The sequence below is a fragment of the Vicugna pacos genome, chromosome 15 (assembly GCF_048564905.1).
Source record: "Vicugna pacos chromosome 15, VicPac4, whole genome shotgun sequence".
Classification (NCBI taxonomy): Eukaryota; Metazoa; Chordata; class Mammalia; order Artiodactyla; family Camelidae; genus Vicugna; species Vicugna pacos.
The window spans coordinates 40,870,309-40,887,963 of record NC_133001.1 but is presented as its reverse complement, the minus strand read 5'-3'; the positions used below and the strand labels follow the sequence as shown (position 1 = coordinate 40,887,963).

At 39.4% G+C, this 17,655-nt stretch overlaps 1 protein-coding gene across 1 annotated transcript in view; it reads right to left on the bottom strand.

Annotated features, from left to right (window-relative positions):
• The window catches only part of ALK (ALK receptor tyrosine kinase), a 675,174-nt gene that overhangs the window by 315,898 nt on the left and 341,621 nt on the right, over positions 1 to 17,655 (bottom strand). Inside the window, exon 4 of the mRNA XM_072937961.1 lies at positions 1,104 to 1,305. Within this exon, the coding sequence (XP_072794062.1) occupies positions 1,104 to 1,305 (202 nt within the window). The remainder of the gene's footprint in view (positions 1 to 1,103; positions 1,306 to 17,655) is intronic.

Sequence of the window (17,655 nt, the reverse complement as noted above, 5' to 3'; positions counted from 1 at the left end):
GAGGTGAGAAGATGGATACGAATTTAGGTATGAGGAGAGCATCCTTCTTGAAGCCAAGATTTCATTCCTGCTGGGATTGTAGCAGCTTATAGTTCCTTGAAGTGCAACTACTTACAGACGGGCCAGTGGCAGAGGGGTGGGGTGAAGACTTTCAAGAAATTAGTAAGGAATCCATACAACTTTACTGGAATGGAAGTAGGCAAGATCTCATCCCAGACTCGGCACACCATGGAGGTGGATATGGATAACATCATTGTTCAGATGAAGCCCCTCTGAAGGGTATTTTCTTAGAGGGAAGTTAAGTTTAAGCTTAGCTAGAAATTTGAGGTCTTTCTCCAGCAAACATGCCACAAAGAAGGATCTCTCACCCTTGTTGATTATCAGACAGGGGCCATTCAAAACTGGGGTCTTACAGAATGAGAAAAGAGGCAGACACAGAGATGCCTTTGTTCAAGTTTGCTTTCCAGTGTCACTACTTCTAGAAGCCTGGTGGATCACTGAGTAAGCAAGTGAGTATGTCCTAGAAGCTTAAATGAGCTCACTGACATGGGTACTGGGCATGACTTCTGTGTTATGTAAGCCTTGGAGGTTCTAGAACAAAGCTTGTTTCCCTACTGAACTGGTACTGTTGACGCATCCCCGATCTACTCTGCTCTGGGGTCCCACATTCCCGTAGGGCCTGCTCGGGCAGCCACAACAGTTTGCTCTTTCCCTTCCTGCCAAAGTTCTTCTGGTAAAATCCAGTTTCCTGCATATTAAATTATTTTCATTTTGGCCTTTTAACACTCCCCTTGGCTGTTTTCTTCTAGGCTCCATCTGGACTTTGGAAAAGAAATATCTTTAATACCTACTCATTAAATGCCCACTCTTCCAGCTGGTCCTCTGGCCTCTGGAAGGACTGCCAGCCTGGGCAGCCAGAGGGCCCCACAGATCACTGCCCGAGACAGCACCCAGGGAATATTAGCAGTAATGACTCAATCTGGACCCTACCTATTAAAGGACGATTGTGAGTTTTAAGTAGATGTCACAGACTCTGAAACTTTGTAGCCAAAACCCAAATCTCTGTTTTATATAATGGATGTTGGACATGGGGAAGGACTTACCCGTGCTTCCCCGGAGTGGGTACCAGGAGGATTTCCCTTCCAGCCTCGTTGTGGGGCAGCAGCTGGGCGACGTACCTCCCGGAGGGCTGCAGGTGCCTGTGCACGGAGACGGCCAGTCTGCAGTGCTCGCTGCTGCTCCTCATCCACGGGCTCAGGATGGTGTGCTTGGAGTTTGCCGAGGTGTTGAGGAGGAGGAAGGAGCCTGTCAAGAGACAGGGAAAGGGCCTCTGTATTGTGTCCAGATGGAAGGACCAGCATCAGCTCTGAGGTGCGATTTTAAGGCCAATGGCATCAAAGTCAGCAATGCTGGAGGCCTCCCCTACTTTCTTCTCACACACCTAAATAGCCCTCTTGCCTCTTTTTGAGGTAGTCTTTGAAAAAGTAAAGCCTGAGGCAAGAGGACAGTGACTTGAGACTTAGGCTTTATAATCAGGCACACCAAGGTTCTCACCCTAGCACCCCTACTTACTAGCTCTATGTCTTTGAGTCTAGGGTTATTCATCTATAAAGTGAGAATGAAAACATCTACTTCAAAGGGTGGTTGTGAGGGTTATGTGAAGTAAGCATGGAGAGCATTTTACCCAGTTTTAGGTAGAGAGGAAGCACCCTTATAAAATAATCAATTTGTTGATTTCAACTGTCTTCTACGTTAAAGTAGACATGACAGCTCACAGATTCTTTGTCAGCCAACAGGCACAAATAACAAAGCCCCATAAGAAACAGGAGAAGAATAGGAAGGATTACCTAATCCCCAGAGTGACGAGAGTCAGAAACCCACCCCAGGTGCTAAGACATTCTTGGTCTAGGAGGACAGCCTAAAGAGAGTCCCTCCCCCTATTAATGTGCCCAGAGTGGAATCAGGACATCAGTTCCATCATATATACATCCATATAGGGTATCTCCACATCACACAAACCAGGACACTCCGGGAAATCTCAGGCCATCCCACAGGTCACAGTTTAAATCAGAGCTGACCTGAGTTATCCGTATCACATTCAAGCCAACTTGGGAGTCAACTGACATCCGTTGGACAATTCAGAATTTTCCAGGAGTGTATGGGTTGGGTCTAGGCTCTTAAATAGTTACGACTAGTTCAAGGTTTTCCTTGAGAGGTGGGTGGTTTATTTGGGTCACCTTCATGGTAATTAAGATCATTGCTCCTGCTCCGCTGCTTACCAGCTAAGTGATCTTGGGCAAAGCATTAATTTTCTCTGGTTTCAGTTTCCTTGTTTACAAAAGGTGGTGGGGGGGGGGTTGACTAAATTCAATGATCTCTTATGATCCATTTCAGCTCCTGAGTCTATTAATCATGTGAATTGTAGCTGGTCTCCACAAAGAAAGCCCTACAAATCCCTCCTGGTTCCATGCCTGTAGCAGCGTTTCCCTCTAGGGCAAGCCAACCCTAATTCAAGTGGCACAGGCCAAGTGACCTGCAAGAAGCCTGCATCCATGGGTTTACTGTCAGCGTAAAAGCAGGGCACCATTTATTGTTCCCGGGATCCCTTCTGATGCATTAATTTTACTTGCCACACTTACACATTGAAGTTTTGGACCATTAGATGCTGCTCCTTTTGCGGTGAAGGCCTATTCCAACAAGATCCCCAACTCCTCCTCTGGGAACCAGCTAATGAGTGCTCAGTCTTCTCAAACTACTCCCTGCCCATGTACTTCAAAACAGTCTCCTTCTACAGATAATGCACTTTATTGAGTAGGCAAATGCACTAGTGGCCTACAGTAGAGAATGATGCAGATGAACAAGAAGGGGATTCCTACCAGAAACAAAGCATTTCCGAGGACACATACTGCATCGGAAATTTGGAGAGTTACAATATTCTGGGAGTAGATAAATGTGACTTTCAGTTAAAATCAGGATGAGGTCAGTACAAGACTGCTTCGGAGCTGAATTGGGGGCATAGGTCAGCACTGGAAACCAAATCCTCTGTAATTGTTGAGAAGTTTCAGCATGGCATATGGGCCTTTGGAAAATGCTCTACAACTCTCAGTAAATAATCTCCATTATTACCCTGTTTTACAGTGGGGGAGATATTCTTGTCAAGGGCACAGAGGTAAAAGGAATTAGAATCAAAGACTCAGAATTAGAAAGAACTTAAAGATCATCTAATATAATGCCCTTGCTTTTCTAGAGAATCAGGCTGGAGATTAGAATGAGGAAATGACTCGTCCAAAGTCTTAATTTGAAAGTTCAGACCAGACTCCAGGTCTCTGGACTCCTAACCAGTACTTTTCCCCTTGTATCTTTCTCATTGTCCCACTGTATTCTTTACCCTAAAATACAACCAGGGTGCCTTGCGGCCAAGTTGTGTATCTCAGAACTCAGAGGGATGGGAAAGGAGAAAGATAGGGAGATGGGTACTGGACAAAATCCATTTGTTCACTGATTTTCTTACTCACTCCTTTCTGCCCTCAAATTTCACTTATTGGATGCTGACTTTCTGCAAACACCCAAGCACTGGGGACACAGACGTGAGCCAGAGCCAGGCTTCAAGGAACACTCCCATAGGAGTGATGAGATATTTGCACTAACTTTAATCAAAAGTAGAGGTTATAGAGTCATAAGACACATACGGATAAAGAACTTTGAGAGGCACTATGAAAGAGACATTAGGTTCAGTTGGGAAGAGTCAAAAAGAAGATGACCTTTAAGTTCGATCTTAAAGGGAGAGGAAAACAGAGATACTGGCAGAGACAGCTGTGCAGGAGTTGAGAGGAAGAGGAGTCAAGGCAGAAATGTAGAAAATGTGTAGTGGCCTTTGGCTGCAGAATGGGGTACATGAAGAGAAGGCTGGGAATTAAGGAAGGGTGGTGGGTGTGGACCAAGCCAGAGAACATTTAATTCCTGGCTGAAGATGTTCAACTTTATTTTGTGGACAACAGAGAGCCAGAAAAGGTTTGAGTAGGATAGGGATATCATCAGAGTGGTGTTTCAGGAAGATTAATCTGGTATGGCTGGGAGAAGGGGATCAATAATGACCCAACCTCATCCTCCACAACCAGTCCACACAGGCAAGGGTGTGATAAATGCAAATGTGATGTGTTTAGTGTGTTACCGTTGTAAGCAAAGGTGCCATGTTAGAGGCAGACTCTGGGATCCACTGGGGTTCCCAGTACTAGGTTAGTGTCTGGGACCCTACTCTGATGTTCTTTGTTAGTGGAAAGTTGGGCAAAATAAAGGAGGTGGCTCCCTTCTTCTCAGAAAGATTATATGCATGTGTGTGCGCATGTGCACAAGCACACACACACGCACGCACACATACCCTTGAGAAACTCAAGTTCCCAGCAGGAGTGAAGCAAGCTGAAGTTGATGTGCCTTGGAATGCTTCCTGTACCCCTCTACCCTCCTCCTGGGTGTGGAAACACATGTAAATTCTGTCCTTGTGATTCAGTACTTCAATGAGACTCTTTCAAGGCTGACTGGACGATAGATTACTTTTCCAGTTCTAATATGTGAAATGATGTTTATATGAATTTTATTTTGTGCAACTGGACTGTCAATAAGAGACTGAGCTTAAAGTATTTTCATTCTCAATGAAACTCTATAGTTGAGAGCTATCTCTTCATCAGCAGCTTTCCTCAACCCCCCAAAAATAAAATAAAAGGAAAAAATGCATTTCATAAATTCCTCGGGATTCGTCGTCAGTATAAATCTTTTAAAGTTAGTGAGAATTTATCTCTCCTCTCCCTCATTCCTGTTTCCTGTTTATTTTGCTCAGAATAGCTTGGGGCTAAGGGAAGGCTCCTGGGGTCCCTTCTAATTAAGAAGGATGACCTGGCAGCTCACAGACCTTCCCCCAGTGTGAGCCACGGAGGGTGGAGAAGCAGATCAAAGAGCCCTGCTTACACAGTGCCACGATCATGGTTTCCTTATTATTGGATTGTGTTGATTTATTCAATGATTAAATATGAAATGGTTGTTATTTTTACCTTTGGTCACCAGCATAGGGATGTGTCCCTCTCATCCCAGATAGCAGGGCTCAAATTATGAGCCAAAAACCAAATGGCATGAATCTTGAAATCAGACAGACTCTTCCATATTCAGGATCTCTCTCTATCCAGTTCTAGGCTTTAGACAAATTATTTAAACTCTTTAAACCTTCATTTGCTCAGATTTAATAATGAGTGCTGCCTACCTCACATGGCTGTTATGGAGATTAAATTAAATTACATGCATGGAGTGGCCAGTACAGTGCCCGGCTCTTAGTAGGAATGTGATGAATGTTGATTTCCTGCTTTGAGGGGTGTCTTAGTCAGGAGCTCCTTTTATCTGTCACTAAACTTGGAATAAAATGGACTGAATTTGAGTGCTGATTCTGTCACTACCAAGGTTCCTTTGTTTGTAAAATGAAAAGGTTGGATAGAGTCTCTCTGAGGACCCTTACAGCTCCAAACTGTCAGTAATTCTATCTGCCTGCCTAGAATACGATCAATCTAAAGGAAACATGTCAAGTCTCCAAGCTCCTAAATCCTAAAGGCTTCTTCTCCTAATTCACTTCTCTGAGGCTTGTACACCAACAGTTTCAGTCAATGGGCCAAATATTCTGTAAAGTGTGATTCCCTGACCTGCTTCCGCTCTTCTGATTTACACAAATACATCCCCAGGAAGGGCTCCAGTCTTAGCATCACTTGTTTCTATAGATGTTTCTGCTATCAGGCTGGTACCGCTTCTAAATTTCTCATATTGAACACAATGCTTGCCACACGGCAGGTACTCAATGACTTTAAAAATCAAAGTAATTTATACATACGACAAGGAATCAAATAGTTCAGAATAGCACGTAATAATAATTTTTTTAAAAAACTATCCTTAAATCATGCTCCTCTCACCAAGTCCCAAAAATATTTTTAAAGATTTCTAATCTTTTGGCAACTGATTTCATGATTCTAAGTACTATGATCACAGTGTTATTTGTTGGTGTAACAATTTTAGGCCCCTTAACATTGATGGTACATTAAGAAAAATGATACTCTTCCCCTTCTAATTCTTTATTTTTTAAATCCCTTTTTACTTTCCTATTACTTTCCCTTTTAACTTTGCATGGTAAATTTATTACATGTTCCACCAGCTTTAGCCAGCATCACGACTCTCCTCCCTGGAAGATGACGCTGTGAGTCTTCCTGCTCTTCTGCACTTTTCCTCATCCAAGTCCATCTCCCAAGGCAGCTGAGCTTTTCCTGTACATTGTCAAAACTGTGTAAGAATGATTAAGTCTAGTGTTTTGTCTACAGGTTGATGCTAAACATTGAAAATCAACAAACAGAGCTTTTATACTGATAACTATATGTTCTTTTTTTCCCCTGTAGTGAGCAAGGGTTATATTTATAAGCTTCTTTATAGGTCCAGTAATGCATCCCACTCCACGGAGAATGTTGCCAGAATCAGGATCAAATGAATATTCGTATTCATTCTCTCTCTCTCACATTTTCACTTGTCAAAATTATGGCACATTATAATTTGCCTTATATTTGAATCAGGACTCTCCTGGGCAGTTTGTTTTTCCAGAAATGTCTAATTGTTTTTCTATTTTATTTATTTTCTGTCTGCCTTTCGCACCATATCACTAACACTTCAACATACTCCCTGAAAAATCTCTCCAGTCATCTTGAAGATGTTGATTTCCTGTTTTTAATTTGTACCAGTTGCTTTCTGGGCCTCCAGTAATGCTATCATTCTAGAATTTCTTTTGACTAGAGCTCTTTCATTAGTCTCACCATCCTCAGGGGGAAACTTTGCAAAACTTTGAGTATCTGCAATATTTTTATTTTACTTTCACACTTGGTTGATAGATTTTCTGGCTATAGTTTCTAAGTTGGAAAATTTGCTTCAGAAATTTGAAGGCACAGCTTTAGTGTTGTCTAGAATCTGTGTGACTCAGGCGGCGTCTGAGGCTGGTTTTACTATTCATTTCTTTGTAGTCAGTCTGTTTTTTTCCCTCTTTGGAAGGCATCAGTATCTTTAACACTGTGGTGCTGAAATTTCAATACAACGGATCTAGGAATGGATCTCTATAAAAGTTCCTTGGTGGCATTTGGTTGGCTCTTTTAGAAAACACGTGTTTCTTTCACTTCTGGTAAATGTGTCTTATTATTTCTCTGATACTTTCATTCTCTCTCTTCTCAGTCTTGATTCTTTCTGAAGAGCTTTATCTCTCAAGTTAACTTCTGTTACCTATTTATTTTTGTTTTCTCTGGGGTCAATTTACGTAGATATTTCCTTTTCATGCTGCTGGGCTATCATACGTAGGGTGGTCCTGGGTCAGCCCCTTACACAGAGACAGGAGAGACTAGGAGCGCTGACAGGAACTTCTCTGTACCTAGTTATTACTTGTTCTCCTTGTAAGAGTTGGCCTGGTGAGGCTGGTGAGGGGCAGGCCTTCCTGCAGTGGCCAACTCCAGCATCATGGACACATCACCCTCTGCATGAACCCTTAATGCTTCCACCAGTGGCCCTAGTTCTGTCAGTCCACTTGAATCTTTAGAGGAGCACCCCCTGTTTCTTCCCCCCTGTGGTTAAGCATCCTGTTACCTTTTCGTCTGGAAAAATGGGGTTGAAAGTGGGTGGAGATCAATAGTTAATCACACCACAGAGGAATCCCATTCTTCCTCCTGACTCTCATCCTTCCTTCCAGAGGATCCCTTATCAGTACTTATCGTGGTGCCTCCAGCAGATGGGCCCCCTCTTCTGCTCTAAATCCCCTTTTGCATCTTCTCAGCTATGGCCACTTTATTTCCTTCATCTACATCTTCCATCTCCTCTTCGGGTTCTAGAATTCACTCATGGTTCCCCTCCTGTTCTGTTTGTTATTCAGGATTTCTTCCTCTGTTGAATTCTTTGTTATCACTTTAGTGGGACTGAAGGAGAGAAGACAAATGTGTGCTCCGTCCACCATCCTGAACTAGAAGTCTCTTAATCATATTCTTTGTGTGAGAATATGAATAAACAAATGCATGTACAGAGTTCCATCTCAAAAAATCACACATGATTCTGGCACCACTGGTTAACTATCTACATTGCAATTAAACTATTAAATCATTAGTATAAGCTATGACTTGATCATGATGCCATTCATATTAGGTGGGACCTAAGGAACAGCAGAAGTTTAATGGGCTGGAATATGCACAAAAGTGCAATGTGCAGACACAAGCCGCTAGGTGCAGCATCAGAGAGCAATGCTATGACATCACCCAGAGTATGTTCCGTAGAACACGAGCCCCACAGGGTGTTAATAGGCATTATGAGAAAGCCTCATAATCAAGTAATTTTGAAGATTACTGGGTTAGACAAAAGTAAACAGGCTCTTGCCTTGCAGGACTTCTTAGAATCTTAATATGCCATTAAGAGTTTTGACTCTTCAAGAGTGGAATTTAAAATGAAGATTTCCCAAACTCCTTTGGGCACAGAACTCTTGCTATTGTGTATAATGTACCATGAAATATGCTTTGAAACCCTCTTCTATTCTATTTCTGCTCGAGACCACTTTCAGAAAGTAAGAAAGGAAAAAACATCATGATAAGAATGAATGTAGTGTGGAAGTGAGAAATACATCTATAGCTGTGTCCACATCTATATCATCTCTTAAATCATAAATCTTCTCTGTTTGTATGACTTTCAAACTGTCCTCTCTTCAAGAACTAAGCTTCTTATAGCAGAATCATACTTTTGGAAAGGCTCCTCTGAATTAGTGCATTTTTCTCTCTACCTGAGGATACTTAAAAACTCTGACTTTCAGAATGTCAGAGCTAGAAACAAACATGGTGGCCCCCTTGCTGTACTGGGGAAAAAACCAAGAAGCAAAGCTAAGGACTTATCCAAGGTCACATCACAAAATAGTAGTAGATGTGGGATTAGGAGTAAGGTTTTCAGACTCCCTGTCTAAAATAGTGGAACATCCAGTGTCTGCCTGCCCATGATAGAGATCTACAATGATATTTTTGCTCAAATATTCTATGGCCAGTTTCCCCAGACATCACTTTCTCTCTTTGCACTCCTAAAACTCTGAGGATCAAGCCCCGCAAATGATCTCAAGCCTACCTATCTGGCTGTCTCAGATCTAAAATCACAGACTAAGGCTTGGGCAAGTGGGATCCAGACAGACAAGTAATCTTTTGGAAATCACTCTTGGGGGCTTAGGGTGGTCCCCAACACCTGGGCAGTATTTTAGGGTCTCCTCTGTTTATGTGGTCTTATGAAGCCCCCAAAACAAATCAGGACCATGGAAAGAGCTCCCTTATTGTTTATTTTTAAAATTCTAATTCTGCTACCAAATGTAACCTCAACTCAGGTTTTAGGTTTCAGTACAGAGTTTTAAAATTTAGAGGAAGGAATATGTGGGATTGTCTTCATTGGCATGCTTTGCCTAAAAATGGGATAATTTAGGAATCCAGAACTTCAAAGACCTGGAGCTCTTGGGAATCATTTAGTCCAACCTTTTTACCTTGCAGTTGAAGACATTCAGACCAGGGGGTTGAAGGGCTGTGCCTAGATTCCACAGAGGCCAGTTGAACTGTGTTAGGACCCAGCTCCTTCAGTCCCAGCCCTGTGTACTTTTACCGCCTCTCTCTGCTGTGATGTCAAATATTTGGAATTTGCTCTGCTATCCTCCACCACTAGGGCTTAATACTTTTACCGCCTCTCTCTGCTGTGATGTCAAATATTTGGAATTTGCTCTGCTATCCTCCACCACTAGGGCTTAATGTATGGCTGTACTGCACCTTCACTGGAAAGCACTTTGAAGAGAAATGGTATCAGTTTTTGAGATCAAATGATTAGAAACACCAAGTGTGTTCATTAAGGAAGGCAAGCGAGGTAGAGAGAGTTGATTTTTCTTAACAGTATTATTAATCTTAACACTATGAGTTCAGCTGTATCTTAAAGTAGTAGCACATTTGCACGTTTAGTGAAAATCTGTAAATTATCTCTCCGGTCCAAGTTAACTGAGGCAAAATTTCCCTAGAAATGGTAAAATATATTTATGCTTGTGTGTACATACAGTAAATATATACATATATATATTTGCATGTGCATGTTTATGCATAGCTATATATGTATATATTTTATGTGCCTATACATCCATATATTTACATATGTATATCTGTGTGTGTATGTTTATATAGATCCCCTTTTAGATCTCTGACCCTGTTAAAAAAAAACAAATCCTTTTTGGGGAGACACATTTTGTTATTGTTTTTGTTTTTGTTTTTGTTTTTAACCAATGGGTTTCATTTAGGAAAAAAGGAAAAGGCTAAAAATCTCTACATACTGTATGTGTGTCCTGGGGAGTCAGCAAAAAAAGATAATAAAAGGCAAAGCATATAAATAGAAGGAATCAACCTAAAGTGCTGAGAAACCTCTTTTCCCTAAGAGCTCACTGTGGTAATCCTCAAGGAAAATAGGACAGCACTTGATCTGATGAGCAGGAGAAAGAAGCAGCCAAATGAAAACTAAACAATTGATTTAATTCAATGAGAAGCAGGAGGAAGGAGAGGAAAGTGTCTGCTGCAGTGGGGTAGGGCAAAAAGGAGTCAGGGGACCAAAGTGCCTTTGCCGCAACAAAATCCACTTTGGAGGGAGAGAAGCACAAAATTAGGTTTTCCCTTTTGCTCGTAGATTCTTAGCTCTGGAATCAGATTGTTCAATTTTTGCTTAATTCCCAGATGTCAGAGTATAAAAATCTTCCATGTTACTTTTTAAATTTTGCTAAGAGGTAGCAGATATTATTACTCTATTTGTGCAGTTCATTGTTTTTTTTATTAAAAATTTAAAAAGCAATTTTTGACCCATTTCCTTGTGGGGGTCTCAGAATCTCAGCCTCATGATAGTAAGATCTGACATTCATGTGCTGAGGGTCTTAGACACCCTATTGTTGAAGGAGAAGCAAACATTGGAACAGCCAAGCCACAAAGTGCAAAACAAGGGAAGGCCACTGTATCACCACATGCCACTCTGAGAATGCTGCATGGAGCAACACGATACCATCTTGCCCAACTCTTTGCTTTTCAGAAGAGGAAGCTCACATGCAGAAAGCTGAGGCAGACCAGGCAAAGGAAAATGGTGAAGCCGAGTTCTCAAAGGTTGTAGAATGAGCCAGCTTCTTCTAATTGGTCTTCCCACTTTCCACTTCCCACTTCTCCTCCCCCCAACATTCTACACAGTAGCCAGAGCCATCTTCTTAAATGTAATTTAGTCACTCCCTTGTTTTAAATTCTTCAGTGGCTTCTCACTGACAATAGATTAAAATCCAAATTCCTTACTATGGTCCTACAAGGAAGGTCAGAGGATAACTGACCTGTAGCAGACACCACAGGTTGGCTCACTCAACACCCCAACCAACTTCCTTCTCTCTTGCCTTTCTCTTTTTTTAGATACTGGAAGTTAAAAAAAAATGACTGGTTTTAATAGGCCTTCCTTCCAGAGAGGACGCAGTTCTGGCCAGTGAAATGTAAGCAGCATTGTGCTCGTAGGGTTGTGGAATTAGCACATAAAAACACAGGACACCCAGTTAAATGTGAGTTTCAGGTAAATAATGAATACTTTTTTCAGTATAAATATGTCCCAAATATTGCATAGGGCATACTTATATTAAAAGCATTATTTACTGTTTATTTGAAACTCACATTTAACTGGACATCCTGTTTTTATCTGGCAACTCTATGTTCTGGACAATTTGTGGATAACTTCTCTCTGCTTCTTTCTTCTTCTTATTGCCTAGAATGTGGACATAATGCCTGGAGGTGTGGCAGCTGTCTCGTGACCATGAAGCGGCAAGCATGAGCATATGGAATAGAAAGGTAATGAGAGTTGAGTCACTAATGCTGTTTTTGGATATCTGTACCATTGCCTGTCTCTGGTCTTCTAATAGGAAAAATACAACCCAACACCCAAGATCTTTATTTGGCTAAGCCACTGTAGCGAGAGTTTCTGCTGTTTTATAGTTGATGCTCTGTAACCTTGTCTATTTTGGGCCAGCTATCCAGTGCCTAACATAATGACAGGGACAGTGCTCCCTCAAGAAACATTTCTTGAATGGATAAAGAAATTACAGGTAACAAAAAAGGTGGGTAATTCACTTGTTTCCTTGTATCTTATCTAAAATAGTGTCATTCTTCTTATTTATTTTGGGGAGAACATTTTTCCCTTTTGAACTGACTGGTGACTATACAGGAGTATTATTTGCAACACAAAACAAATCAATTTTTTTAAATGCCTGGAAGTTTGGACTCTTAAGATCAGTATTTTTCAAATAGCGGTTTGTAACCCATTAGTAGGCCATGAAATCAGTTTAGTGGGCCGCAACCAGCATTACATAAAAAGGAGAAGAAGAAAGAGGAGGAGGAGATCAGGAAGAGGAAAACAATAAAGTATCCATATTATAATTTTTCTTTGGGAAATAATGGCTTCTGATCTATACATGTACACACACATACATACAGACACATTTCTGTCTACCATGTTGTTTTGTAAAATGTATTTCTTAACTGTGGATCACAGTTAAAAAAATCAAAAGGCTCAAGATGAATATTGTTCAGATTTCAAATGTTCATATGTGGAAATTACACTGCCCAAGTTTTGTTGCCTGTGCCACCTCTCACTAGCTGGGTGATTTTGGGAGGAGAAGAAATCTATTTGGACAGCATTTCATGATTTATAAAACTCTCTCATACAAACAGTTGTATAACAACTTGGTTAAATAGATGCTTTCCTTAGTTGTAGCTGTGTCTAATATGGTATGTGGCTACTGATGTGGATCAAGAAACTGAGGAACTGAATTCAATTTTTTTGATTTTAAAAACTTTAACACAAATTAATTCAAAAATGGACACTTGATTTGATTATTAGAAAAGTACATTTGGAACAACTTGGGTATGTGAATCTAATTTTTCAACCATAAATTTTATGAAATATAGATCAAATATTTCAGATGAAAATTTAGGCTCCAAAGTGACATGTACTGTAAGTATAAAATGTACACTGGATTTCAAAGGTTTATTACAGAAAAAAGAATATCCAATATTTCATGAATAATTTTTATATTGATAACATGTTGAAATGATAATATTAGATATATTGAGTTAAATAAAATATATTATTGAAACTAAGTTCACCTGTTTCTTTTTACTTTTTGTAGTATGATTTCTAGAAGATCTAAAATTACATTTTTTGGCTCATATTTCTATTGGGCAGCACTGCTCTGAGGATCAAGTGTCTTGCCCTAGGCCACTGGATGAGAAATCGCTTCAATCACTGCTACAATCCAGGTTATTTTACTCCAAATTCATGGCTCTTTCTGTTAAAGTACAAGTCACATCTCCCCAGGCTTCACTATTATCTGTAAAATCAGACAGTGAACTACAAGATGATAGTAACAATAATGATGGCTAACTAACATTTAATGAGTGCCTAATATGTCCTGTGCACTAGGTTAACATTTTACAATGTTTACTGCATTTGATTTTACAACAACTCGATAAGGTAGCTTTGTGATTATTATACCCAATTTTCAGATGAGGAAACTAAGGTTCAGAGATATCAATTAACCTGCCTATCAGCTCAGGGTGGTGTAGACTGAGGGGCCCACTAGGAGGTCCACACAAATGAATGAAGACTTAGAGCCTTTCCCTGGATAACAGCCCTCACAAAAGCATCTCGGCTCCTTTGGGTAACATGTAGCTGTATCTCCCAGAATCCTGTTAGATTAATTTCCTTTGGGAAATAATATCTGCCTGATCTTGCTGCTGATTCCAATACCATACAGCAGAAATCTCCAAGCACCACAGTCTTTGAATATATAGATAAGACTCAAGGTGACCTTGTATCTGAAAAATTTTCAACCAGAAAATTGAAATATGGGCTTCATTACTATGGGTGCTTATTTAAAGATCTACTTGCAATTTGAAACTAAATTTCAATAACAGCCTTCAAATACAGGGACAAATCATATTTTCCCAGTGAAATTATTTTTTTTTGTTATAAACATTGTGTATTCTCATTAAACACAATTTGGGAAAAAAATAGTAAGAGAAAGCAATTTGTTTATAATTTTACTACTCAAACTTTGTATTTTGTTTGTGTTTTTTGTTCCTACACATGCATAAAGTTTTTAAAATTTATAATTCCACTAAGTATACTTTTCTCCCTTGCTCTCTCACTTAACATTATGTCATAAGCATTTTCTATGCTCTTGTGTAGGCTTTACAAACATATTTATAAATACTTCTATAATATTTCAATAAGTGGACATCACATTTAAGCTATTTCTTTAGTTTAGACAATTAGGTTGTTTCCAATTCTTTCCTATTATAGAAAAAGTTGTTCTCTTGCTCCCCCAAATAGTAGTCTTTCTGAAGTGGCAGTCCACCAACAAGTATCAAACCTTAAACTGTGCTTATTCTTTGACCCAACTGTTTCCTTTCAAGGAATTTGCTTTGAAAAAATAGAGTTATCCAAAAAGACTTCTTTGCAAAGTCACTTAGCACTATTTATGTGAGCAAATATTTAGAAATTTACCGGTAAATGCCGGACATAGATTAGTTAAGTAATGTATGGTGTATCCACATGACGAAGTACGTTATGAAGCTAATAGAATTCTGTCTTAAAAATAAGTGAGGATTCTTTTAAATACTCCTACTAATGATGACAACAGCTTTCCTTTACTGACTACCAGGCACTGCGCTTCTGCCTACTTAGGATCTAATTTAACCCTCAAGAACCCATGTGTTTGGTACTATTATTATCATTTTCTTTGTACAGATGCAGAAACAAGCTTAGAGGGTTAGGATTAGGTGACCTCTCAGTGCCACACACAACTGACACCAAGTAAGCAGTGAAACCAAGACACAAACTCTCCAGGGCTTACTACATCCTTAACCATCAGGCTGTATAAACACCTATGATGTTCACTATCATTATACGGAGAAGGCAGTTACAAAAAAGCATGGATAGGATGACCCAATATGGTAAAATACGTATAAGAAATACATGAGTATATATTTGGAAAGAGAAAACATTTAAGATTATTAAACCCAGGATAAATGGGTAACTCTGGATGGCAGAATATTTTTCTTTATACTTTTTTGAATTTTCCAAAACATGTTACTTTTTCAATATTTTTTATTACAGTAAGATATACCCAACATGAAACTTACTATTTTAACCGTAAGTGTACAAATCATTGGCATTAAGTACACTCATAATGCTGTTCAACTATCACAACTATCCAATTCCAGAACTTTTTCATCATCCCAAACAATCTCCCCGTTACCCACTTTCTGCAGCCCCTGGTAACCTCTATTCCACTTTCTGTCTGTATGAATTTGACTGCTCTAGGTACTTCATATAAGTAGAATCATACAGTATTTGCCTTTTTATGACTGGCTTATTTAATTTAGCATTTCTTCAAAGCTTATCCATGTTGTACCATGTGTCAGAATTTCATTTCTTCTTAAGGCTGAATAATATTCCATTGTGTGTATATACCACATTTTGTCTATCTGTTCATCTGTTGGTGGACATTTGGGCTGTTATAAATAATGATGGCTACTATAAGCAATGTTGTTATGGACCCTGGTATACGAGTATCTGTTTGGGTCCCTCCTTTCAGTTCTTTTGGGTATATACCTAGGAGTGAAACTGCTGGGTCATAGGGTAATTCTATGTTTAACCTTTTGAGGAATTGCCAAACTGTTTTCCATGGTGATTACACCATTTTATATTCCCTTCGGCAATGTGCAACAATTTCAATTTCTCTACATTCTTAGCAACATTTTTTATTTTCCTTTTAAAAAAATAATAGCCATATTAATGGGTATAAAGTGGTATTCGTTGTGTTATGATTTGCATTTCCTTAATGACTAGTGATATTGAGCATCATTTCATGTGTTTATTGGCCATCTGTACATCTTCTTTGGAGAAGTGTCTATTCAAGTCCTTTGCGCAGTTTCTAATTGGGTTGTTTGTTTTCATCTGTTACTTTTTTTGGTGGGGGAGGTAATTAGGTTTATTCAGTTTTTGAGGAGGTACTGGGGATAGAACCCAGGACCTCGTGCATTCTAAGCATGTGCTCCACCATTTGAGCTATACCCTCCTCCCCTCATCCGTTACTTTTTGAGTTAGAAAAATAAACCACAGTGACTTTTATGCAGGATTTAAAAAATACATGTCTAATTGTGTCTCTTCTCTGCTTCTATATCTTGTGCTGCCTCTGGGTTGAAGTTTAAGCTACCAAATTATGGCCGGCCAGGCTCCCTCTGCAGCCTCCTGCTCCACACTGGATGCTGCAGCAGTTCCAAACTTCCTGCAGATACCATGTCTCTTTGTTCATGCTCTATCTTTTGCAGAGATTATCTTCCCTTCTTTTCTTCCTTCTCATTGCTCTTCTTCATTCAGTTACATTCTAATCACCCTTTAAGACTCAGCTCAGGGTCATTTCTTCAAATAATCCTTCCGAACTCTCCAGGTTGAGCGATGGTCTTAGTCCTGCATTTGCCAAGCACTGTGGACGTCTCTGCCACTTACTTCCTAATGATGGAGTTACCTGTGCCTGTCTCCCACACAGGACACACTCATTCATTAAGAGTAAAGGTAGGCCTTTGTCATTGGCATACATCAATGCCTAGCACACAGAAGGAGCTCAATAGCTACTTAAACAGAACTGAACTCTTAATTTATGTTAACTAATTGGTTGCCAGCAAGATTTTCCATTTTGCCCATCAGCAATGCATGGAGGTTACTGTTTTGTTTTGTTTTTTTTGTACTCTTGCCTGCAATGGGAATTACAATGTTGTTTCAATTTTCATTTCTTTAATTACTAGTGAGGTTGAATCATTTCCCCATGTTCTTTAATTAGTTATTTGTCCTCTTTTGTAAATTGTCTGTTCATTTCTTTTGTTTAGTTATCTATAGGAAGTTTGGTGTTTTCCTCGTTGATTGTGTAAGAACTCTTTCAAACAAGGCTATTAACCCTTTGTCTGTTATATTTGCTAAAAGAAATTACTCCTGTTTGTTGTCTGCCATTTAATTTTGTTTTTAATGTTAACAATTTGAACAATTTTTATGTTTTCAAATCTTATATGTAAAGTTTACCAATTTATTTTTCTATATTGATGAACTTGAATGTTCTATAATGGCTTTCCTTAGTATTAATTTCAGTAATACTTGATAAAAATAATTACTATATTTAAAGGTATACTAATTGCTTTATGGATCTTTGGATGGAACTTTTAAGCATAATTATATTCATAGAAATCATTAAGTGAAAAAAAAAAGAAAATCTAAGTGAAGTCACTAAATTTATATTGTAAATTAAGCTTTTTTAAGACTTCCTTAGCTATTGCAACTAGCAAGAGAGAAAAGCCATAAATTTTAAGTAAGATCTAAATTGCAAGATCTAAATAGTCAAGGCCTGGAAAAGAAGGTTTAGAAAAGTGTTTGCAAATCATCTGTCCTTAGAGGCCATTGTCTGTGGGTGGGCTTTCCCTTGGCTCCAGTCTTGGTCAACACTGGCTTTTAAATTTAGAATGGTAGGCAATGTTTAAAAGTCAG